The 24,689-nt window shown below is 47.3% G+C and overlaps 1 protein-coding gene across 1 annotated transcript in view; it reads left to right on the top strand.

The window, feature by feature from the left end:
• LOC144762269 (ATP-binding cassette sub-family C member 10-like) overlaps positions 1-24,689 on the top strand; it is a 392,992-nt gene that overhangs the window by 88,403 nt on the left and 279,900 nt on the right. Inside the window, exons 6-8 of the mRNA XM_078647410.1 lie at positions 8,860-9,011; positions 13,531-13,610; positions 21,241-21,412. Coding sequence (XP_078503536.1) covers positions 8,860-9,011; positions 13,531-13,610; positions 21,241-21,412 — 404 coding nt within the window. The remainder of the gene's footprint in view (positions 1-8,859; positions 9,012-13,530; positions 13,611-21,240; positions 21,413-24,689) is intronic.

Here is a 24,689-nt window from a genome sequence, read left to right as displayed (position 1 = left end):
AAAAATCTACATAAAGGACTTCAAAAGTATTTACAAGGTGGACAATTAAATGCCGGAAATATGGCTCTGTAAGTTGAACACTCAACTCTCCTGTGATCTGCAGGTCATGAGTTGAAATCCCGGTAGGTCAACTCAGCCTTCCGTCCTTCCAAGGTTGGTAAATTAATTACCACTACGTTGGTCAATAGCAATAACTGTCATTTACAGTGCCTAGAAATGGTAGGAGATCATTATAAAAATGGTATATTAAGACTTATGTTAGGATAATGTATGGATAGTTTACGTCCACTATGCATTATGTTGCATGACACTTATATCACATTATTTACATCAGCCTAACCACTACATTGGAAGGTAAGTATAATAGGTAATTACAGTAGTTTTTCGTATAATGCAGACAATGTGAAACTAATAATAATACTAATGTACTTAGCCTGACAAAGTAATAGTAGCCAATTTTTTTAAATTGATATAGTTACAGGTCGATATTATTCAATCAATCAATTAATCAGTATTTGTAAAGCGCAGCTTATTGCCCGTGACGGTATCCAGGCGCTGTGTTGCTGGGCTCAGTCGAAAAGCAAGGTCATCAGTCCCTTTCTGAAGTCAGCCAGCGACAGTGATGTTCAGAGGTAGAGGCTGTTCCAGGACTTTGCAGCAAAGTATGAGAAGCAGCGGCCTCCCCTGTGGCCAAGTTGGATGTGCTGAAACTGTGCAAGGGAAGCAGAGCGAAGGTCTCTGGATGGCTGGTGGAAGTTCAGGTGGTGGTTCATGTATGCCGGTTCTTGGTTGTTAAGGGCTTTGAGGCACGTGTCAATATCTTGAATTGGCATCTTTTCTGGATGGGTAGCCAGTGGACGTCCTTAAGGGACCCCACGCATCCGCACATCCAGAACAGGTGGAAAAGCCTTCTAGAACATGGTGGCAAAGACCTGGAACAAGCTACCGATTAACATCAGATGCGCCTCACTCTGCACATCTTCAGGAAGACCCTCAAGACCTGGCTCTTCGACTGTCCAAAGCTGCATTCCCCTCCCCCAGTGCCTTGAGACCCTTACGGGTGAGTAGCTCGCTTCACAATTCCCTGATTGAATAATAAGGGGTGGGATGACATGGGTCCGTTTGGGCAGGTTGATGATAAGTCGGGCCACTGAGTTCTGTATCATCTGGAATCTTCTCATGAGTTTGGTGGCGGTTCCTGAGTACAGTGCATTGCCATTTTCCAGCCAGATGCTAATAAGGGCGTGCATGACTGTTTTTCTTGTGCGAATAGGGAGTCATTTGAAGATTCTTTGCAGTATGCGCACAGCATGGAAGCAGACAGAGGAGACTGCGTTGATCTGTCGTTTCGTGGTACGTTTCCTGTCCAGGTTGATGCATAGGTTGTGGGCGTGGTCTGTCGGTGTGGGTGTGGGTCTGGGTCTGAACTCAGCCGGCCATCAGGTGTCGTTCCAGGGGAGGTGTGGTTGCCAAAGATCAGCAATTCAGTCTTATCAGCGTTGAGCTACAGACAGTTGGTCCTCATCCAGTTGGCAACATTCTATATGCAGTTGTGGAAGTCGGTCTTAATAGTGGTGCGATCTGCTGAGAGTGTGATGATGGGCTGCGTATCGTAGGCGTTTGATATGATGTAGAGATTCTGGGTTCTGACGATGTCGGCTAGAAGTATCATGTATGTGTTCAAGAGGGTGGGGCTGAGATATGAACCTGGGGGGACGCCGCATATGGTTCTCTTGGGTTTCAAGGTGAAGGGAGGTAGGCAGATTCTTTGCGCTCATCTCATGAGGAATGATGCGATCCATCTCAGTGCGTCTGCCAGGATCCCAATTCGTTGCAGTCTCTTGATGAGTGTGTGTTGGGATACAGTGTCGAATGCTATGGAGAAGTTGGTGCGGATGTCTTCAGTGGTGTCTGTCAGGGCAAGCTCAGTGCTATGGTTGGTGCAGAAGCCGGATTAGGAGGCGTCTAGCAGGTTGTGTCTCTCCAGGTGTTCGGTGAGCTGATGTTTGATGGCCTACTCCAGGACTTTGGCAGGGAAAGGCAGCAGCAAGAGGTGGTTGTAGTACTGAAATTTGCTCGGGTTCTTAAAGGGTTTCTTGAGGATAGATCAAACTTCTGCGTTTTTCCATGTGTTGAGAAAGGTGGCTATTATGATGGATGCATTGAGGAAGGTGGTGAGTTGGGATCTGAAATACTTACCTCCTAGGTTGAAGAGGGGGTAGATGAGAGGGCCTTTGGTGCTCCAGAGTGGATGGAGTTCATTATGGCTGTGGTGTTATGTGTGGTGAGCTGCTCCCATGCGGTGAGTTTCTGGTCGGGGAGGCTTTCGTTGGAGTGAGGAGGCTGTGAAGGTCGGTGGGTTGGGGCTCAAAGTTCCTGTAGATGGTGGCTATCTTGTTGTGAAACCTCAGTGTAGATTTAGGCAACCGTACAGATGCTCATAAGTAGGGGATTGGTTCCTAAAGTCTAGATTAAATCCAAGGGCATCTTGTGCAGCAGTTCAAGTCTCACAATAATGGCAGTCCCTTGGAGACAGAGGCTGATGAAAGCATACGATGATGATGAGGGAAGCATACGATGATGATTAATGACACGTACAGCAAGTATGTTGTGTTATCAGCAATTCTTTTTCTTGATAATAAATGTAATTGTTTGGTAAACAACAGCACAATAATTCATTACACTTTGGCATGCAATTCAGTCTCAGTCTTGCCCAGTTTGCTGCCCTGTGTTTACACATCTGGAGTGACCACGACTTAAGTCCCGAGGGTCACTTGTGCTTGGCTGGGTTCTCTTTAGTTCACCAGTCCCAGCCATTTGCCCCACACACAATCGTTTTTGGCTGGTCATCCTCTCCCCTCGTACACTGTTTTTTTTTTGCATGACAAACCAATCAAGTACCTTGTGCCAGCGAGAGATAGTAGGGGGGTCAGAGTCTTTCCAGGTGTCCGCTATGTCCCTTTTGGCCACCATGGTGGCTGTCCCTAAAATGCTTTTTAGCGTGAGAACCATCCACTCCTCCATGACTCCCAAGATAAGTGCCAAGGGGTTAAGTGAGACCTCCCATCTTAGTGTGATGCTCAGTTCCATTGCTACTGCTGTTCAATACTGAGTGAGAGCATTACAGGACCAAACCATATGGTAAAAGTCCATGGGCTCTACCGCACATCGCCGGCATTTGGGAGTTGGGAGAAAGCCAGCACGGTGCAGTCGGATGGGGTTGGGGTAAGCGCAGTGGAGGTAGTATATTTGGATTTCGCGAAGCCTGACCAAGACAGTAATTACTCAGGGGCTAAAAGGCTGTCTTTTCAGTCCTCCTCCTCCAGAGGGCCCAGCCATTGCTCCCATCGGTTTCTCAGATATTCTAAGGTGGATGGGGAGTTGTTAACCAGGGAGCGATGAATCTGAGATGCCCTCCTTTCCCTATATTTACTGTGAGCACTTTCGCTTTTAAGAGGCAAAATTCTGGAAGTGTAGTGTCTGCGGGAACCTGGAGGGTGATGGTGTGCCGGAGCTGCAAGTATTTATAGAACTGAGTGGAGTGTAAAGAATAAGGGTTTTGCAAGTCTTAAAAGGTGCATAAGTGTCTTCCCGTCCTAATATCTCTCAGGTGTGTGATCTCGATAAGCTCCCACCTCCAAAATCCTTCCAATGCTGCCACCTCCCTAAGCCAAGTGCCATGCCAAAACGGTGTCTCCTGGTGTGAGTTTAGAATCCCATTGAGTGTACCGCAATGCGGAGAGCCATGTGAGTAGAACCGCCTGAGTCCTGCCGGGAAAGTGTGAGGGATTGGGGGGGCCATAGAGCATTGCCTGTATCTGGGAGAACCCCAGGTTCCCTAGCTCCAATTAGTAGGCTGGGTCAGACCATCCTCCGGTAAACCAATCATGCATCACTAGGAGGTGGGTGGTCATATAGTACAGGAGAAGGTTTGTCATCCCCATTCCCCCATCGCATGGGGACAGCTGATAGTGGGTAAGGGCCATGCGTGACAAAGAGTTTCCCAAGAGAAATGCTGTGGTCCTTCTATCTAATTCGCTAAACATGTGCATGGGAGGTGGATTGGGAGGTTCTGGATTATGTATTTAAACCGAGGAAGCACTATCATTTTGAACAGGGCAATATTACCCAAAGAATTAAGGGGAAGGGATTGCCATCTGCGGAGGTCCTCTTTAGGTTTTCTAGTTAGGAGGTTGATATTGAGTAACCAAGTAAGTTCCAGGAGGAGCGCAACCCAAATTCCCACATATATAAAAGTGAGGCATTGTATGGGAATATGTGTTTGCTATTCCATACACTCTTGCGACACATGGAGGCACCAGAGTTGATTTGGCTGTAATAGCCGGATAATACGATTGTTCCGGGTCTTCAAGGAAGAGTAAAACGTCGCCTGTATATAGGGCGATGCGATCTTTGTGAGATCCCTTCCATCGCCATTCTTGTATTTGTGCCTTGCCGCGAATAAGCCGGGCGAGCGGTTCTATTGCTAGAGCAGGGGAGAGAGAGGGCAGCCCTGCCTCGCACCCCGGCCAATGGGGAAGACATTCGAGAATGCCCCGTTTATGAGGACCTGAGCTGATGAATTGCAGTGGGCCAAATACCGCTTTCTTCAGCACACTTTCCAAGAACTGCAAATCAACCGTATCAAAGGCCTACCTGGTTAGCAAGGGGACAAGAAGCCAGCCAGTGTAACAGCTTACCATTTTTATCGCTCCACCCATACACTCGGGCCATAGAGGACCTCCACATCGGTTTGTCCGACTAGAGTGATATGTGACGTATTTCCTCCAGCAGCAGTTTGAGTTGTCGACGGTCAGCCTCATCATTCGCCGCAGCAGTGTTATGCTCCAAGGGAAGGGCTTGAGCTTCCAGCTGGGAGAGATGTTTCTCTTGTTTCAGGTGTTTGTGCTTGAGCTATCTCATGGCGTAACCTTTGATTGTGGCCTTGCCTGCCGCCCACAGTGTACTGTGCCCTCGTTAGATTGGAGAATCTGCCTGAGTCCCTCTCCAATGGCTTGCCTGTAGGCTCTGTCCTGGAGGAACCAGGTGCTAAGTCTCCAGATGGGGCACGGGGCGCCTGTAGAACCTCCTATGTGGAGGAGAAGGGGAGAGTGATTGGATATGCCATGAGCTAGGATTTGAATACTGGTGACGGTACGGTACGGCACGCGAAGGAGGGCATAAATATTTGGTCAATGTAGGAGTAGTTATGGTGTACAGCAGAGGTATGGGTGTACTGGAGTGTCCTCAGATTCCATGTTCGCCACACATCCCATAAGCCTAGTGTGGCTGCCCAATCTGGGAGGCGTTTGGTGCTCAGTCTCCTGTTGGGAGATGGTATCCTGGTAGTCCACCTGGTGTTCAAGTCACCCCAGACAACTGTCAGGCCCTGGGGAAGGGAGGATATTAACTCTGTGGCAACCCTGAGGGTGGGTTTGAGGACCGCTTGAGGCACGTAGAGTGAGACAAAGTTGAGAATAATGCCTCCCAGGCTCCCTGAGAAAGCCAAGAAGCAGCCATGGGGATCCCTGATTTTACAGTTGTAAAGGGGCGGGAGCGGCGCAGGAGAACTACCACACCCCGAGATCCTCGAGAGACACCTGAGTGACAAACCCTATTGTACCCCTGACTAGGAAGGAAGGGACAGTGGTTTCCCATGAGATATACTTCTTATAACACGAGGACCTCCGGGGTGGATCTTTGGGAGTATTTTAGTACCGCTGTTTGTTTCACCTTATCTAGGAGCTCATTGTTATTCCAGGAGAGTTCCCACAGGGGTTCTCCATCATAGTGGGGTGTAGCCATGCCGATTGGGTGTAAGTAAGTGCCCCCCCCCCCCAACCAATCCCCACATATACCTCTTTTGAGGAAGCATCTGTCGCTCAGTTAAAGAGAACTCAAAGCAAAATTAAACTACGAAGATAGATTCAGAAGCAGAGTGGTGGACCCTTTCATTTGACAGGATTTCACATGCCTCCGCAGGCAGGAGCTGTGACGATGCTGGATTCTTAGTAAAAACGTTGTGCTGCGAGAGAGGTCTGTGTCATCTGACCCCGTTGCTGGAGGTGTGAGGAATCTTCTGCCAGATAACTCAATTTCGGTGCCCGGGCCCTGTGGGAGATCCCACGACCCCATACGCTTGGGTGGTTAATTTAAGCCCTTTGCAGTGCTAGTGGGCAGAGACACCTCTATGGGCATTACGTCCCTTAAGGGAGCGGGTGCATTGTCTGTAAGTTCCAGTGTCTTTAGTCATTGCAGGCCAAGTCAGGGAGGCAGATGGAGAGGCGGCCACCCTTGGATGGAGGGGATGCTCCTGCTGCAGTCTCGTGGACCCCTCAAATTCCGCCCATTTAATAAACTCAGTGTGCCATCTCTGAAAAGTAGGGCCCTTCTTGGCCTTCCAGTGAGCTGTAATCTCCCTCTTCGCCAGCAAAAGCCCCAAATCTATAAACATACTCATTACATTATTCCTATAGGTATGGGGGAACCAGTGCAGCAAACAGAGGCCTATATTGGATTCTATGTCCCTGTCCATGACAACATTCAAAAGTGTGACCACCTCCTCCAAAAATGTGTTCCAAGTTGAGGACAACTCCACAGCATGTGACAGAAATCTGCTCCCACCGTGCTACAGAGCGGGCACATTGCCTAATCCACATTAAAATATGTATTAGTTTTCGCTGGTGTAAGGTAGGCTGATGAAGAATAAAAAATCGGAAGACCACTCTGCGATGGATTCCCACCAAGTGGAGGTTGTTTCGGCGTGAGTGATTTACGGCGTCTTCCATTTGCTTGTGAAGGTCAGTCGTGTGGGACAGCAGCTGTGCGACCTGCTCCTTCAAGTGTACTGCGTCGTCTTCCATCGTGGATAGACGGGATTTGGCGTCTGTCATTCGGGTAGTGACATTGCGGAAGTCCTGTATTATAAGGACCCTGTCCACAGGCACCTCCCCTATTTTGGTTTTCAAAGAATCTTATGAAGATGTTATAGCTTGTAGAATCATGGCGAGATCTCCTTCCAGGTGGTGGATCTTGGTCAAAGCGGCCTCTCTGGCTCTAGTTCCGTCTGTAGTGTATTGTTTCTTCAGGTTTGGGATGGGGCGGTTTTGCTCTTCTGTCTTTCCCCATGATGGGATTGTAGTGGAGAGATCGCTGTGCGGGGTTTATAGTGTGTGGTTGCTTACAAGGGTTAGCTTTTCCAGGGTCCTCCCTGCAGCCCAAGCTTGGGATGCCAAGCTGTTTCACTCTTCATCTCACTCTTGCAGCCGCGTCACTGCTCTTTACTTCAGATTGCGGAGGGAGCACCAAGAAGCCCGGCAGGCACTGGCACACTCCTGGCTCGCCGGAGTGGGGCCCACTCCAGCCCCAAGCTTGGTGAATTCATGTAGCCCTTGATGTCCTTCTCCTCTGTATGTTGAGTGCCTGGGCACTCGTACTGGACCTGGTCTGCCACATTCAGAAGCGGGAGGCCGATGGGGGTGCAGTTGTCTGAGAGCCTTGGTTCAAGTGTCACAGTCAGGTGTTGGCATGGGCGTATGATCGTAGTTCAGGAGGTCCCTACTTCACTGCCTCAGACTCTCCGGGGTCTTGTCACCAGACACGAGGCTGATTCCAAGCACTGGGTAAAGCATGCGCTTTTGCCAACTTGGGCTCTGGTGGAGGCATCAGCATTCACTTGAGAGGCCGCGATGAGGCCACCAGGGTCTGCCGTTATGCTCGACCAGACAGTCGGGCTCCCTGGTGGTTTCTCTTCGCCCAGTCACAAAGGGCGCGAGTCCTGCCACAGCTGTCCCTGCTGCTCTGTGGCAAGAACTTCCCCTCTCAATTTTCAGAACCACCCAGGGGAACAGGAGCTTCTACTGGTTCTCCTCCTTTCCCCGATATGTCTGCTGAGATTTCTTTGGGTGTCAGCGGTGTCATTGATCTTCCGACTGATTGCTGGGCCCCCCCACAAGTTCGGCCTGGGCATTGAAGCGAACCAGAGTGAGATGGCGCTAGACCACGATTCTGGTCTGGCTGGACCAGGATTCGGGTCTGAAATAGTCTCTGGCTGGAGGCAGTGGCATGGTGTTATAGCAGAGGGGGCCCCCAGGGGTTGAGAGGACCTCTGGTTCCTCACCGAGGCTCCCAAGTCTCGGAACGGTCTCTTTTCTACCTGTGAGTTTGTGCCCTAGCTCTGCCAGCAAGTACTATAAACGTAACAAAACTATGCAACTGCAGGTGGAGTTCTAAAGCAGATCTGGACTGAAGGACCGTGTCATCCACTTACAGCAATGTAGGGATATAGCACCCCTTCACCCTGGAAAAGTCAACACTACCCTGCAATAAGACGCATTCTAGCTTGTTAATATATAGGGCGAATATTAAGGGGCTAAAATGCACTCATGTCTACCTCCTTAACATGTGGGGAAGATTCATTGCAAGAACCAGTGTGTTCAGTCATATCAAAATCATGCTATTTGTATTTCATCCTATCTAGTAACTAAGATTAGTTCTGGTAAGTTTAAAGGACTGGCGTACTTAGCTTTTTCATGGGCTAGTGCAGTTAACCTTTACATGACTTCAACTTGTAATATGAAAACTGTGAAAAGAATGAGGCACAACCTTGTAATGGGCCACATGGAACCAAAGGAATCAAAGGAATCTCCTCCATCATTCAGACATTTATCTATAATTAGCTATTTATCAACATTTTTGGGCAGTAGAGCTGCGTATTATTTGCATAGGCCTGACTCCGTCAACTTCGTTTTGTGACAGACTTCAATAAAAGAAACGTACACCATAGTGCATCTATAATCAAAAATGGCAAGATTTTACGGACTAATTTTTTAACGTATCTTTTGTTGTATCCTTTCTCAGCTCCCGCCTCAGATCCAGACTTGGCCTTAGAAGTACGCAATGCCACGTTCTCCTGGTCTCTGCCAAAGGAAGCCAATCTTGGACTGGTTGAGCCAAAGGAAGAGCAAAAGGGCGCATTGGAGATAGTCATCCATCATCTGGCAGTTAAAGAGGTAGGGCAGTTTCTTCCTCTAGGAATTTGATATGACTGAAGGAAACATAGGTGTTAGAACCACAAAATTCACATCCATTTCATCTCCCACAGATCAACAGAAGAGTTAAATTAAGGTCTTACATTTATATATTTTTATATCATTTTTAAAAATACATGCATCATGCTCATGCATCAACAGCTCTTTGCAACAAGGCTACATTCCAGACTCCCTTAAGGTGGGGCAAGTCACGCCTATACTCAAGAAACCTACAGCTGATCCGTCTGACCTAAAAAATTATCGGCCCATCACCAATATCCCCACCCTGGCCAAACTGCTGGAGAAATGTGTCCAACTCCAACTAACAAAACACATTGACCAATTTGACCTCCTCAACCCTCATCAATCAGGCTTCCGAGCGAAACATAGCACGGAAACAGCTATGACACACATCATTGATGACGCCCTCCAAATTCTTGATCGCAATGAGTCCTGCCTCCTCATCCTTCTTGACCTCTCGTCAGCATTTGACACGGTCAAACATGAGAACTTGCTGGAGCTGCTAAGCACTAGAATGGGGCTATCGGGAACTGTTCTCAATTGGTTTTCGTCCTTCCTTCACAACCGGTCTCAGAGGTTCAAGATCGACAATGTGCTATCTACTCCTGTGCCTGCAGATCTAGGTGTTCCACAAGGATCCTCCCTCTCCCCAACACTATTCAACCTCGTCATGGAACCGCTCGCCACCTTGCTCCAAGCATCCAATGTTCAATTCCATATGTACGCCGATGACACACAACTTTACCTAAAGTTACAATCCCCGGAAGATATCAAACATCTGAATTCCACGCTTATTAACACTCAATCTTGGCTGGCAGATAATCACCTCAAACTAAATGCTCTGAAAACTTCCTACTCATCTCACCCCCGGCGAAAATTTCCTCCACCCAAACCTGGCTCAACAACCTAACAGCACTCAATGTCCAACCTACCATCGTGGACTCGGCGAAATCCCTAGGCATCACACTCGACGCCAAGCTCAACATGCAGCAGCACGTTAGCAAAGCCACAAAAGCAGCTAACTTCCAAATTAACACACTGAGGAAAATTAAACCCTTCCTCCCTGCCAAAGACTTCCAAACTGCTGTACAAGCTTTAGTCATCCCTCGAATAGACTACGGAATTGCAGCCCTCAGCGGACTCCCGCTATCCACAACAGCACCCTTAAGAGCCTCCCTGAACGCTGCCGCGAGACTCATTACTGGCTCAAGAAAGCATTCGCACATATCCCCAGACTTAAAGTCTCTAAAATGGCTGCCTTTTGAAGCCAGAATACAGCTAAAAATTGCAGTTATGACACACGCGGCCGTGCACCACAAGGCACCAAACTACCTCGCTCAAAAGTTGTCTATATCGGGAGGTTCGAGATCCAATAGGAGTACAAAAAATCTACTCCTGAAACCTCGTAGATTCAGGAAAGTGAAAACATACAAGCGCTCCTTCTCAGGAATGGCACCCAGGATCTGGAATGCGCTCCCTCCTGAAACCAGGCTTATCTCCTCCACTGCACTCTTCAAGAAAGAGGTGAAAACCATCCTTCTGGCCAAGATCTCCTGAACCTTATAGGTGTTGGATCAGAGACTATGCATTGCCTTGTATCACTGCTCACCCTGTCCTTTGGCACTATACTTCTACTTGATGGGGGCACTACTACGCTACTCTCTTACTACCGACCAAGATATGATACACGTTGGTTTACTGATCCACTTTCCCGATGCCCCACTCATTATTCTCTCTATACTAAATCATTGGTATAAGCCACCCACACACCCAAGGGGTACCTGAAGACATCTGTAGTGGGATCAATGACTTGTGCTGTCCTATACTACTTCTTTACCTGATTGTATATTGATTTGTTTTATGTATGTTATTATTATCCCTGTTTATTACCATGTTATTGACTATTATACTGTTCCCAGTATCTCTGTTGACTCCTACTGCCCCTACCCTGTCTTTGTGAAGCGCTCTGATATCTGTAAGGATCCTGTTCGCGCTATATAAAACTTTGAATAAATAAATAAATGCATCCGGAATGCAAATCCTCTAAATGTGGAACAAGTATGTAAAAAAAACATGCTGGTTACTTGATTCACACATAGTTTAACTTTACATATCTGAGCATTTTGAGAAAAAGCAGAGTGGTCTCAACAACTTTATTGATCCACAAATACAATTGATGTAAAAATAATGAGAATGCAATTTCCTTCCTTTGATTGATGTGGTGAAGAAGACTTGTGAAGTTTTCCATGTATATTGCAACCTTATTTGTGGGAGATACTAGGTTATTGTGACTGGATACTGCTTCTGGCCTCTCGACAGGTGTACTGTTGAACTGAAACCTTGGAAACACGGTTCATAGAAACTTTATATTTACCATCATCTCAAAGCTGACTCTAGGTCAGAGACGTTTTCTAGTCTTCGGGGTTTGATAAATTGTTATTAAGTTGCAGTTTACCATACAGCAGCTTAAGATGAATCTTTACCATATTTACAATACCGGATGAGAGAATAGATCTCTCCCATATTTATTATGCTAGTGGCTGGCTGCAGGTTTCTGAATCTTATGGTCAACTCTGGGCTGGAAGTAGGATTCATCTCATTTCCTGAAATATTTATGCCTTAAAATAAGGAGGTTGAAGTCAGTTATAGGAGATGGGTAATGAATGAAACTCTTTAAGGAAAGGGCTGATGTACTCTTCTTTTGTCTTATATCAGTGATTATTCGGTCTGGAAAGTTCTGTAGAAGCTACAGTGTTAAGCATCCTTTGCTGCACTTTTGAATAAAGACAACTCCAATATTTCAATTTAGGATCCCTGTTATGACCTTTTGAGGGGATGGGGAGAATGTCTGCGATGTTTGTGACCTGCTTGTAAAAGGGTCTTGTTTGTCTTATGACATAGTCCACTTGAGGAGTAAAGGAGATGTTCTCTAAATGTTGCCTATATTCTTGGCTTTATCTCTGCTGACTGTCGATCCTGTGGAAGGGAAACTCTTGAATGAGGGAGATTAACCTTTGGTTTGCCTCCAAAGTAAATTACTTTGGTCTTTGAACCATTAACATCTGCTAATTTTGCATTCATTCATGTGCAAGTTTGTCTCAGGTACACTGAGATACTTCAAAGTTTATTTTACCTTTAATTGTCACTGTTTACCATCGGTACATCATAATCAGTAAGGTGTCTTACAAGCGATAATCTGAAAGTCACTAGTTTTCATCTATGCAAATTCAGCTTAGCCTTCCATCCTTTTGAGGTACAATAAATTTCATAGGATTGAATTGGGTGTTATTTACAGTGCTTATAAACTGCAGACATATAATATAAAGCACTATATGAAACACAAGCTGTTACTTGTAAATCTGTGACCTTGTAAGATCCGGCTGGTAGTGAGTTTAGAATAAGCATTTAGTTGTCATTTTGTGATCTCTCTGTTGATCCTCTTGTTGTAGACGTCTGTGTCCATTTCTCCTTATTTGTAGCATTCTCAAATGAATGATTCTGTCCAAGTGATTGCTGGATCCGGGATTCCCTTAAACTGGTTAAATCTCACGAAGAGGGTTGTGTGATTCATTGTGTCAAATGCTGCACTCAAATCTAGCAAGATAGGAATGGCGACATTCTTTTCCCTGCATTAAAGTTGGGTATCTTGGATGTGGGTACCGGAGGCATACACCTTATTGCTTGGTTGTCTTCGATATATATTGATAAAATTGATCTGTGACAATTTTTTCCCGGACGTTTGGCAGAGCTTGTCACTATGATATTGTCCCGTATTTAATAGGCTTCATCGAGTGGTCATTTTTTTGTCTTTTGAGCAAGGAGTGATCCTATCTATTTTGTAAAATTCTGTAATGCAATCCAGAGCAAGGGCAGCAATTGATGATAACCTGTGCATTCAGGAAACCTTATAAGTTTGACAAGCGCTCATTGGCCTCAGTCATCAGGTGGAGCAGAGTTTTTAGGGGCACTAGACATTTTCACAGGTTACTCCTATGACAAAAGTTGTATCTGGGTGATAGGGGGAGAGCTTTACAGCTGATTTTCTGCTACCGGAATCATTTTCCATTGATTTCTGATGGAATCAAGTTTCTGATGTTCCGTATTTTGTTAAGAAATTAGCAATGGATACTATCACAAAATGCTTGTAGAGGGTAGTTAGAAGGAAGAAAAGTATTTTTTTGTGACTTCAAAATGTTTAAGAGTGATTTTGTTTGGTTTCCACGTTCTACAATTTTAAATGTGTAATCTAGCAAAGTTGCATATTAGCATCAAATGTGAATGGAAAATTCGAATGTGGGTATATGGCAATTAGAAAATTATTGTACAATTTATGCACCTAGCTCTTTTGGTAAATACTGGCCTCAACATATTTTCGATGAGTGTTTCAGATAAAGGGGGGTTCTCTTTCATGCCCTGTACTTGTCAAGATTTCCGACTCCCTTAGTGATAATTTTTTCCTGTTAATTTTTCTACCCTTCAGGGTTCACTAGTCGGGGTTGTTGGAAAAGTCGGCTGTGGGAAAAGTTCTCTGCTAGCAGCACTGACTGGGGAACTGAACAGGTAACAATTTTAAATGAGTTGAGTCAGTCAGTTATTCTTTAATGTGCAGCTCACATCCTTTTAAAGGCTATACTGATGGTGGTCTTCATGGAACGAGTCCACTTCAGGATCTTCAGGTGCCTCAGCATTAATAGTACTCTTCCTTTATGTTCAATGTGATCTTTCCTATTTGGCCTACAAATCACAATATCATGCAAATAAACCACTGCATATTCTTAATGGCCTTGTAGCAGAACTTCTACGAAATCTTTGAAACTTTGCTGGTGCTTCTTCAAAGTAGCTTCAATTGATTAAATATTTTTTTTATTTGAAAGGGCTATATTATACCAGTCTGTTTTCTAGCATAGGGATTTCCTAATACTCTTGGTGAGATCTAAGGTACTTGTCCCAACCCCCCAATTGAGTCATCAGCTGATGACATCGTCCAGTTAAATAAAGATATTTAATTTACTTCAATTGAATCTATGCAGAATCAACTTTAACCAGTTGGTCTAGGTACTTTTACTATGAAGCGCCAACTCCTAGCCTTTGTCTGTATGGATTATCTCAGCATTGATATATCATACATCAAAAAGATTAAGCTGTTTCAGGCACCCAAAGCTTCCAGTGCTGCTGGATTAAATTGATGGTCCAGTGACATCATTAACCTGTATCTTTAGTGGCGGGCATTGATTTTAGATTATTTTTATAACTACTGTGCATGTATCCAGTTGTTGATGTGTGCCAGTAATAGATTAAAAAAATAACCCTGGAGCAATTGGTTGCTTTCCCGGCGGGGTCCCAAGCCAAATATTGTTTGGGAAACAGATTTTATTAGTCTGCACAGATAGAAATGCAAAGCCCCGAGCACCGTCCGGAGTCTATTGCACACATCACTAGAGAAAATATAGCATCGTCAGACAGTTTCATAAAATGCAATACCCCCCCACCCCCCTGGTTGAGCTGCTGCCGTACTCTAAACCACTAAGAAACCACAATATACACATTGAAAACACGGCAGTTCCATCGGAGCACTCCCGATGTACTCCAACCACCCCCTACAGTTAAAGTGTCAGAAGGAAATCACTCTCCGGTGGGGGGTCCAAGTCCAGCCCCCTATAATCAGCCCACTTTTTCCAAATCCAAAAGTGCTTACGGGGGAACCCCCTGGCCAGGAAAATGGGCTGCTCCAGTCCCACGCAAAAGTCCATGCCGTTCTTCCAAGCGGCCAGAGGCGGAGCCAAGGGTGCCTTCCAGGCTCAAGCGATATCGCGCTTAGCTAGGGTGAGACTAGGCAGCAACAAGTGACGTTTGTAGCGATTCCCCCCAACCCCTTCCATAACATGTAAGAATGCCAATTTTGGATCCCTAGGCAGCTCCCATGCCAACACCTCTGATAGGCAGCGGAGGACCCCAGACCAGAACCTATGCAACCCCGAACATCCCCATGTGGTGTGTAGAAGTGTGCCAAACTCTGACCCGCAGCGCAGGCAATCCGGAGAACCTATCATACCAGCCCTCCATAAACGCTCCCTAGTGAAGTATGTACGGTGAAGGTATTTGAATTGTATGAGCCTCAGGCGTGTGGAGATCGCCGCCCCCCTGGGACTTGCCAGTGCCTCCATCCAGTCCTCTCCCCCCCCCCCCAGCTCCCCCACATCCCCTGCCCAAGCCGCCCGCAGCTTCTGTAGGTCAGGGGAACAATGTTGCACCAGGGACTGGTATATGCGGGACAGTTTTTTGTCTTGAAGCTCCCCCATAAACAGTTGGGCCTCGTGTGGGCTAAAGTCCGGGAGAGTATCCATTCCCGTCAGATACGGTGTCGGAGCATTGCCGGAATTGGAGGAACCGAAAGAATTGAGAACGGGGCATCCCAAATTCGTTCTGCAGATCTAAGAAAGACTTCAAGGTATCACCCGACATTACATCTCCCAAAGAGGAGATACCTATTGCGTCCCACCCACCGAAACCCCTTAGGGTCTCCAAGTGGAGGAAGCGGCCGTTGCTCCAAAGAGGGGTCTCCTGAGTAAGGACATTCCACCATTTCATCCTGCGCAGCGCCTGCCGCCAGATAGAAAAGACCACTTGCGTGGCGGATGGAAGACCCTGCCAAAGCGGCGCCGAATAGAGTAATGTGTGAATGGATGACGAGCCCATCAGGTGGCGCTCCACCACACAAGCCGGATCACCCCTGTCGCCGTACCACCAGTCGTTGAGGACCAAGAGATGCGCTGCCTGATAGTATGAGAGGATATCTGATGTGGCAAGGCCCCCTGCGTATGTGGACAGGAAGCATGTCTGGAGCGCCACCCGTACGGTCCCCCCCTCCCACAGAAATCCGCCCAGCGCCGAGTTGACCTGCTGAAACCAGTAGGGTGGAATAGGGTAGGGATGGTTCTACAGTTGGTACACAAGCCGTGGGAGCGCCACCATTTTGAATATTGCCGACCTCCCATAAAGAGACAATGGCATACGAGACCACACCTTCAGATCCGCCTGTGTGCGATCCCAAACCGGAGCAATGTTACGAGCCCGGGAGACGCCCGCACTCTCGGACAAATAGCCTCCCAGGTACTTCATCCCCCCAGCAGCCAATTGTATGTCCACCGCCCACTCACCGACCGTCCGTCCGTCGCCCAGCACCCACAAGGTGGATTTACCCGGCTTCACATACAGGCCGGAGGATTCCCCGAAAATCTACAGGATGCGCAGCAGGCACAGCCCGACCGATCAAAGTCCGTGAGGAAGAAAAGCACATCATCTGCGTACAACGCTATTTTATCAGTAAGGCCGGGGGACCATCGGAAGCCCTTGAGCTGGGCGTCAATCCGCACCCACGCTGCTAAAGGCTACATAGCCAGCGCGAACAGGTACGGGGAGAGGGGACACCCCTGTGGTGTACCCCTCTGAACTGAAAAAGGCCGAGAAACCGCTCCCCCAACACGCACGGAAGCAGTGAGATCAGTGTACAACAGCTGTATTTTTATTTATTTTTATTTTATTAAACTTATATTGCGCACAGCTACCCTCAATGGGTTTCCCGGCGCCAGAGATAGATAAAAGAAGCAAAAGGCCAAACAGAAACTGGAATACCAGGAGGTTAATTAAACAGGAGGGTCTTCAGTTTTTTACGGAAGGAAGGGAGATTAGTCTCAGCTTTCAAAGCCATCGGGAGAGCATTCCACATCTTAGGGCCAAGATAAGAAAATGAGCGGCCGCCCATTTTGGCCAATCTAATTCTGGGAACAAAGAAATCGCCACTAGTAGAAGATCTTAAAGTCCGACCAGGCTTATAGTCTTGAACCAGATTCTGCAGGTATTTGGGGGCAGATCCCAGCCTGATTTTAAAAAGGAGGCATAAGGTTTTAAATTTTATACGGTTCGGGATTCTAAGCCAATGGAGATCACGTAAAGCCTGAACTGCAGAAGATCTCCGAGGTACATTACACAGTAGACGAGCTGCCGAGTTTTGCACCACTTGAAGCTTGTTTATGGTGGTCTTATCGGCCCCAAGATAAAGTGCATTCCCGTAATCAATACGAGAGATTACAAGAGCCTGGACGACGGTTCTCCTAGTAGAGCAAGGCAGCATCCACAGGATCTTCTGCAACCATCTTAAGGTGGAAAAACAGATTGCAGCGACCTTTGTTACCTGCTGTCTCATAGAGAGCCTATCGTCTATGAGGAAACCTAGGTTTCGGGCAACGGGAGCTGGCTTCGGCAGGGGACCCATATCACTGGGCCAATGTCGAGGGCCCCATAGGTCTTTATTCCTGCCCAAGATAACCACCTCGGTCTTGTCACCGTTGAGCTTGAGCAGATGGTCGTGCATCCAAGCAGCAACGCGTGACAGGCCAGATTTCAAGGCCGAGATCTCAAGGCCCTCACTGCTGGAAAGAGAGAACACGATCTGCGTGTCGTCGGCATACGAATAGATTGTCAGCCCGGCGTCCTCCACGATGGTAGCAAGGGGTCTGATATAGATATTAAACAGCAAAGGGCTGAGAATCGACCCCTGGGGGACGCCTTATGCCGAGGAGTAGACAGCAGATTCAGCTTCTGCCGAGAACACCTGAAAGGTACGTTCGCCTAAAAAGGAGGTGATCCAGGCCAGTGCAGATCCAGCAACACCAAGGGAGCGGAGAGAATCAAGAAGGACGGAATGAGACACGGTATCGAACGCTGCACTCAAGTCCAAAAGGATGAGTGCAAAGGTCTCTCCGCGATCGATACCGTGCCGTAGCCTCTCCGTCACCCCAAGGAGAGCGGACTCAGTAGAATAGTGTGCACGAAACCCGGATTGGGACGGATGAAGATATCCCACGTTCTCGACAAATGAATTAAGCTGAGTGTTCACATGCCGTTCCAAAATTTTGGAACATGCAGGCAGCAGGGATATGGGCCTGAAGTTGGCTAAGTTGGAGGTGTCCGCACCGGTCTTCTTTACCAGGGGAACAACCATGGCATGCTTCCACTCTTGCGCCACCAGAGACTCTGTGAGAGATGAATTTAGGAGTCTCATTAGGACTCTCTGTGGTTCGAGGTCCAACAGTTTTAAGATTTTCATAGGAACAGGGTCCCGGGCGGAGCCTGATCTGATACTGTTCAGGCATGAGAGGAAAGTGGTGTCGTCAAATAGAAGCCATTCGTGAATATACCTAGAAGGAGAAGGTAGAGGACTGCTAGAAATAGCCACCGGTTGGGAATCAGCAGAAGGCGGAGAGGTAGTCAAAGTTTCATAAATACGCTCCACCTTAGAAATGACCAGGCCAGAAAGCGAGGACCCAAGTTGAGGCGTCGTAACAGGGCAAATAAATACATCCAGCTCAAAGAATCAAAGGCACGATCCATATCCGCCAAGAACAATGCAGCCGGTTCACCTAAACTCCTCCAGGCAGAGATCGCAACCTGGGCCCGCCTGATATTGTGCCGGGTCGCCCTCCAGGGCATGAAGCCCACCTGGTCCGGGTGGACCAGGTCGGCGAAAAAAGGCTTGAGCCTGTTAGCTAGGGCCTTGGCCAAAACCTTGGCCTCCGTGTTAAGTAGCGATATTGGGCGGTAGGAAGCGTGGCTCTCCGGGGGTCGGCCCGGCTTCAGAAAGACCACCACCTCGTCGTGCCTCCAGTCTGGCGGGAGCACTCCACTCTCCCGCGCCTCCTCAATTACCGGATGCAGACGGGGGCCCAGCTGCACATGAAATCTCTTAAGAAATTCACAGGGGAACCCGTTGGGCCCGGCGCCTTACCGGGGTTGAGTTCGCCCAAGGCCGTGCCCAGCTCCTCATCAGTGAACGGCTTGTCTAGTATGTCTCGCGCCTCGTCAGGGACCGACCGCGGGGGGAGGTCATCTATGAACTGCTGAACGACCTCGGCCGACAGACACTCCTGAGGTGTGTAGAGCCCCTCATAATATGTGGCAAAGCTCTCCGCAATAGCAGACGGCTCAGAGACCGGCGATCCCGCCGAGTCCAGCAACTGGGGCAGCGGTTGGGCGTGGAAAGCGCCCTGACATAGGCGGTGGAGCATCCTACAGGATTTGTCCCCCCACTGATACACCCGACTATGGGTAGCCAACCAGGCCTGTCGTGCCTCATCAAGTAGGACCGCTGCATACTGCTGCTGAGCCAGAACTAATTTCCGTCCTATAGATCTGGCACCCTACTCCTACGTTCCAATACTACCAACTCCGCCTCCCGCCGCACCAGATACCGCCGCCTCTCCGCCCGGGCCGCCGCGCACCAGGAGATATCGTCCAGTAATGGTCAATTTCCCGAGACATATGTTCTCTATAATCAGTCTGTAGCAGATGCCATCCAGACATGCGCCATCGAAATGGGTGCCTGGCAGGGCCTACACGAAAAGTAAGGGCCACCGGTGAGTGATCGAACAGAGCCCTCGGTAGGATGTCCGAGGACACGATCCTCTGGGCCAGTCCCCTGGGGACAAATAAGTAGTCCAGCCTGGAAACCGAGCCATGCACCAAGGAGAAATAGGTGTACTCTCGACACGCGCAATGTCCATACCTCCAGACGTCCACACAGTCCAGGCCCGTGGCGAGGGCGCAGAGCCTGGTGGGGGGTCCCTCCGCGTCCACGCCCGCGTCAGTCGCCCCCCTCCGCCGCCGATCCATGCGTATGTCCATTACATCATTCCAATCCCCCCGACTATAGCAAGGGTGTCCGGCATTTCATTCCGAGGGTCATGACCTTCTCCGCCAGGGACCACTGCAGCGGGGGCGGGGCATAAATGCTACCAAGTGTCACCCTGTCGTCCCCAACCCTCCCCTGGACAAAAATTACCTGCCCTGAGGGTCGGACCAACTGCGTTCATGTATAAGGGAAACTCTGCGATGTATAAGGACAGCAACCCCCCGGGAGCCCCTCGTGAACCCTGCATGGTATGACCCAAGCCAAATATTACATCATAACTTTCACACAGTCAGGTTTGAAAAAAGAATTATCTATAACACACCATGCAATGGCATTGGCACTTACATCCAGTCAGGTAATGGTGCGGACTGCTCAGACTTTGCAATCCGGTGTTTATGGACTTTTCAAAGACAGTTAATGGTGTAGTAAGGGTATTGCTGTGGAATAGGTTCTTGAATCTTGGTGTCCCTTTCAGCTTGGCTTTACCTCCCTGTTGTCTATGCAGAGTTCACCTTCATGTGTTATTGCGCTTGAAACGGTGCTCCTCATCGCTATAACATCTGCCAGGCATGTGAGTGAACTTCAGATCTCATCTTCTGTTCAACCATTTGGATCTTTTTTCCAGACAAATAAGTCCTTCAAACAAAAACAGCATGCCCTTTCAAAATGGGCAATCCATACTTTTATCAACGTGCCGAGTGCAACAGTTGTAACCTTAACATTCATTAAAATAGTTTTCTATCATTTATTTTGATTTAGGAGGTGTAAACAGTGGAATGAAATACCACCCTGAGGCTTATAGCAGTCTTTGATAGCAGGAGCTCAGTACCCACGGTAAAAGAAGATATACTGATGTCTGGGAACCTACTAAAAAAAAATATATCTAGTGCAAGCTAGTCGCCTATTAGCAATACGTGAGCCTACATGAAGTAAATATTTCACAATGTCGTCATAACCCCCCAGAAAGATAAGAGACTTAACAGGCCTGCTGAGAAGCAAGCATGTAGCATGAACCTCACATAGAGATATCTACAGAGGTATCTCAGGCTTTGCAACATTTTTGTCTTGCATTCAGTTTTAGATCTGAGAAGGCCAGTCTGATTTGTCTGTACTGCCTTTGAGTCATTCTTGTGTTGTCCGCATTCAATTAGATCCCCAATTTATTATACAAGATAACAGCATCATGCGTTGTCACCCTGCAGTTAGAGGTACCTGGAAAAAACCTTATACATCTTTCTATGGGTGCCATATTATAACAAACATACCTAAATATTCTTCAAGTATGAATTGACACCAGAAGGCATGACAGAGAAGAAACCTGAGCTAAGCAACCTTTGTAAATGATATTTTATTACAAATAACTAACCTATATGCTTAGTTCCATTATTATGAAAAACTCAATTATCCTTACACTGTGGCACCAAGCATTTTGAAAAACAATCCTTGCTACTCGAGTCTTCGCACTTCAGTATGTCTTTTTGGTGTTGCTTAATTTTGTTTCAGAAAAGGTGGCAGTGTATTCATCGCCGATCAAGAGCATGGATTCGGCTTTGTGGCACAGGAGCCTTGGATACAGTTTGCTACAGTGAGAGAGAACATCCTGTTTGGGAAAATTTTGAATGCCAGTTTCTACCAGGAAGTGGTTGAGGCATGTGCGCTAACGTATGATCTCAGTGTGAGTAATAGTCCAGATGCATGCATCGTACTGTATGTCACAGAAACGTAAAATCATTGACTTGCATTGGATTGATTTGTGGCAGTGATTTTGCAAGCTGCATGGCTGGGCCTTCTCTTTTATTCCCATTATTGTGGGTGATTTCTACATCTGGGTAGACCAACCTCAGTTATCCCTCTTCTGATACTACCTCCTTAATCTTAAACACCTCCAGTTAAATTTGCTGGTAAGGCTGCACTCTGCATCTTGTTAGGAATTCAGATAATAGACTCCACACCTCCCGTCCTATCCCAAAAGACCCCAGATAGTCATTAGGAATATGAGAGCTGACACTCTTGAACATCCTCAGTTCATCACATAGAGAGCAGTCCCAGGCCTCTTTGTTTTAGGAAACTTCTGAAGACTGAACTTTTTGACATTCCTTTGGATAACTGAAACCAATGTTTTTAGGCCCTGATGACTAGATGTGAACCATACAGAGATCTAGGATATGCGTCGCACTTGCTGATAATTGAAAATAGCCCTCAGTGCCTAGTGGTGAGCTGATCTCTAGGAGAGGGTGCATTGTGAGACTTTTTGAGGACCCCCTTTAAAAGGGTTATGATTCAGTACATGGATGTAGAAGAGCCAGGACACAAAAATATTCTACACTAGATAACATTCAATATGCAGTAAAGCAGGGTAAGTTGAGTTTCCACTTCAGATTTGGACTGAATTCTGGCCATCTACAATGATCAACCTTGGTCATCATTCTTTGCTAAGAAAGCACTAACCAATTCCCACATTTCTCTACTTCCATCTTCTGGATACTAACTGATATCAATATTAAACCTTTATGTTGCAACCCACACTGGCAACAGCTGCTGCTGTGCCTCACACTATGGTAGAACATTTCACCTGTGCCCATTGCTGGTTCACCAACAGCTGCACACCCACAGCTCCACTCAAAAATTGACAACGCCCTCAACTCCCTCTCCTAACACACACACACCACACAAGCACCAATACCTACACCACCACCCTACACCACTCACCACAGCAAACCCTCACATTAACACCCACTTGTATGCATGCTTCTCAACACATAATCACTTAGCAAACAAAGAACTGAAATAAGGGACCTGCGGAGTAGCGACACACCCGACATCCTCTTTATCACGGAGACAATGCCCAACCCCTTATCAGCTCCTGACATCGCCACAGTAATCCCAGTGGGCTACAAGACCGCTCAACAGGACCCCCTTCAGAAGTCAGTAGAAGGACTCGCTGTCATCTACAAGGAATCTCTCAAATGCACAACATCCCCAGAGAACACCACCCCATTCATGAAGCACTAGGTGCAAATCCCTGAAAGCTTCACCCTGAATGGAACCCTCGCCTACCAAATACCCGGACCACGAGCCACCTTCACTAAACTCATCATTAACTTTGTCGCTCCTCTCCCCATTGCCTCCAGAGCCTACTTTCTCCTTGGTGGCCTCAACTTTCAACCGGAAGACCGAAACAGCCCCTGCTCCACAGCACTCCTCGAAAGCTTGAGCCACATCGGCCTCATTCAGCTCGTCCCAGAACCAACACACCACACAGCACACACACTGGACTCCATCTTTACCACAAGAGACAGCGTCAAATACAACTCCACCATACCGCTCACATGGACCGACCAGTCCATCATTCATTTTCAAATCAACACACCTCAAGTCAACACCACTACCAGGTTCAGCACTCCAAGCCGTAGTTGGGGCAAAATCACAGAAGTAGACTTTCTCAGCGCCCTCAGTATGAATCAACCTAGCCCCACAGACATCCTCGACAAGGACATCAACAACTTCAACACGTGGTTCAAGAACTACACGGACTCCCTTGCACCCATCAAGCCCAACAAGCATAGTAGATCATAGAAGCAGGCTAGCTGACCTCCGAGACCCCAAACAAAACTGTTAACAGCTAGAAAGGAAATGGAGAGCCAGCCACACACCACCTACAGAACTACGTACAAGGTTGCACTCAGAAGCTGTCACCAGCAAATAAGAGACACCAAGAAAAAAATTGCTACTGAACAGCATCGAAGAAAGCTCCAATAGCTGCGAAGAGATCTTTTCTATCGTTAAGGGTTTCTCCTCGCCTTCAGCCACCATTACCAACATATCTGCCTCCCAACAACTCTGCGAAAACCTATCCAAGTTCTTCCACTGTAAAAGTCCAAACATCTACAGAAACTTTGTTGTTGCTAACCTATCCACCACCAGCCAAGACAGTCACCGGACGGAATGGACAACCCTCACCAGAAACATTACAGCAACAATCTTGCGTCCACTACTTTACCGGATGAATGGAAACGTTCTGAAATCAACGCCTCTTCAAGAAGCCCACAGCCGGTCCAAATCAACTGAGCGTTTCTGACCCATCTCCCTGCTTCCCTATCCAGCCAAAGTGATTAAAGAAGGGCATCAACAAACAACTTACAACCCACCTTGGACTTCACCATCTTCTAGGCAACACTCAATCAGGCTTTAGAAAGAACCTCCGCACCGAAACAACTGAAATCGCAGCCACCAATGGAATTTGAATAATCTTGGACCGAGGAGAAACAGAGTCCTTCAACACTGTTGTTACATTCCCGGGTTAAGTCCATGTAGCAAAGCAGCTAATTTCTTACATTGTCCTATTTTTCAGGAGTGACCTTTTGCAAATATTTGCGTGCACAACAATGTTGGATTCGTTTTGAACTTGTTTACACATCTAGCTTCACACAACATTATCACAATGCCCTGAACATCATGTACAAGGTCTCTTCTCATACTATGTACAAATGTCATCTCTGTCTTCATCCACGGAGCAACAAGGCTATCTACATATCCAGAACATCACTAATCTATACACACATCGCAAGGCTGCTTTCTATTATAAAAGACTAACAGCCCGTCCCGACGTTGTCCGGGTATGAAATAGAGGTATAGAATGTGTGCAATGTGTGTATTTGGCAAGGGCAATTTATTTTAAAATCTCGCGGTAGACAACATTTTTTGTTTCATTAGAATAGGAACAGAGAAGGGCCAGTTGCAGCCCTGGTTGATGTCAGCAGGTGCGTGTAATTGGTGTAGTGATCCGCGGCCTGAGCCCGGCTACAGCCCTGGTTGATGTTAGCAGGCGCGTGTAATGTTGTTGAATGAGAGAGTTATCAGACGCGGGTAAATCCGTTTAATGAGAGAATTCAGTGACAGCGAGTAGGAGAGGCTGCAGTAATTGTCCCCGCAGACACGCTCATTTGCGTGTT

Source organism: Lissotriton helveticus, chromosome 6, assembly GCF_964261635.1.
Source record: "Lissotriton helveticus chromosome 6, aLisHel1.1, whole genome shotgun sequence".
Lineage (NCBI taxonomy): Eukaryota > Metazoa > Chordata > Amphibia > Caudata > Salamandridae > Lissotriton > Lissotriton helveticus.
The sequence above is the reverse complement of the archived record's forward strand: the minus strand, read 5'-3'. Positions and strand labels throughout refer to the sequence as shown.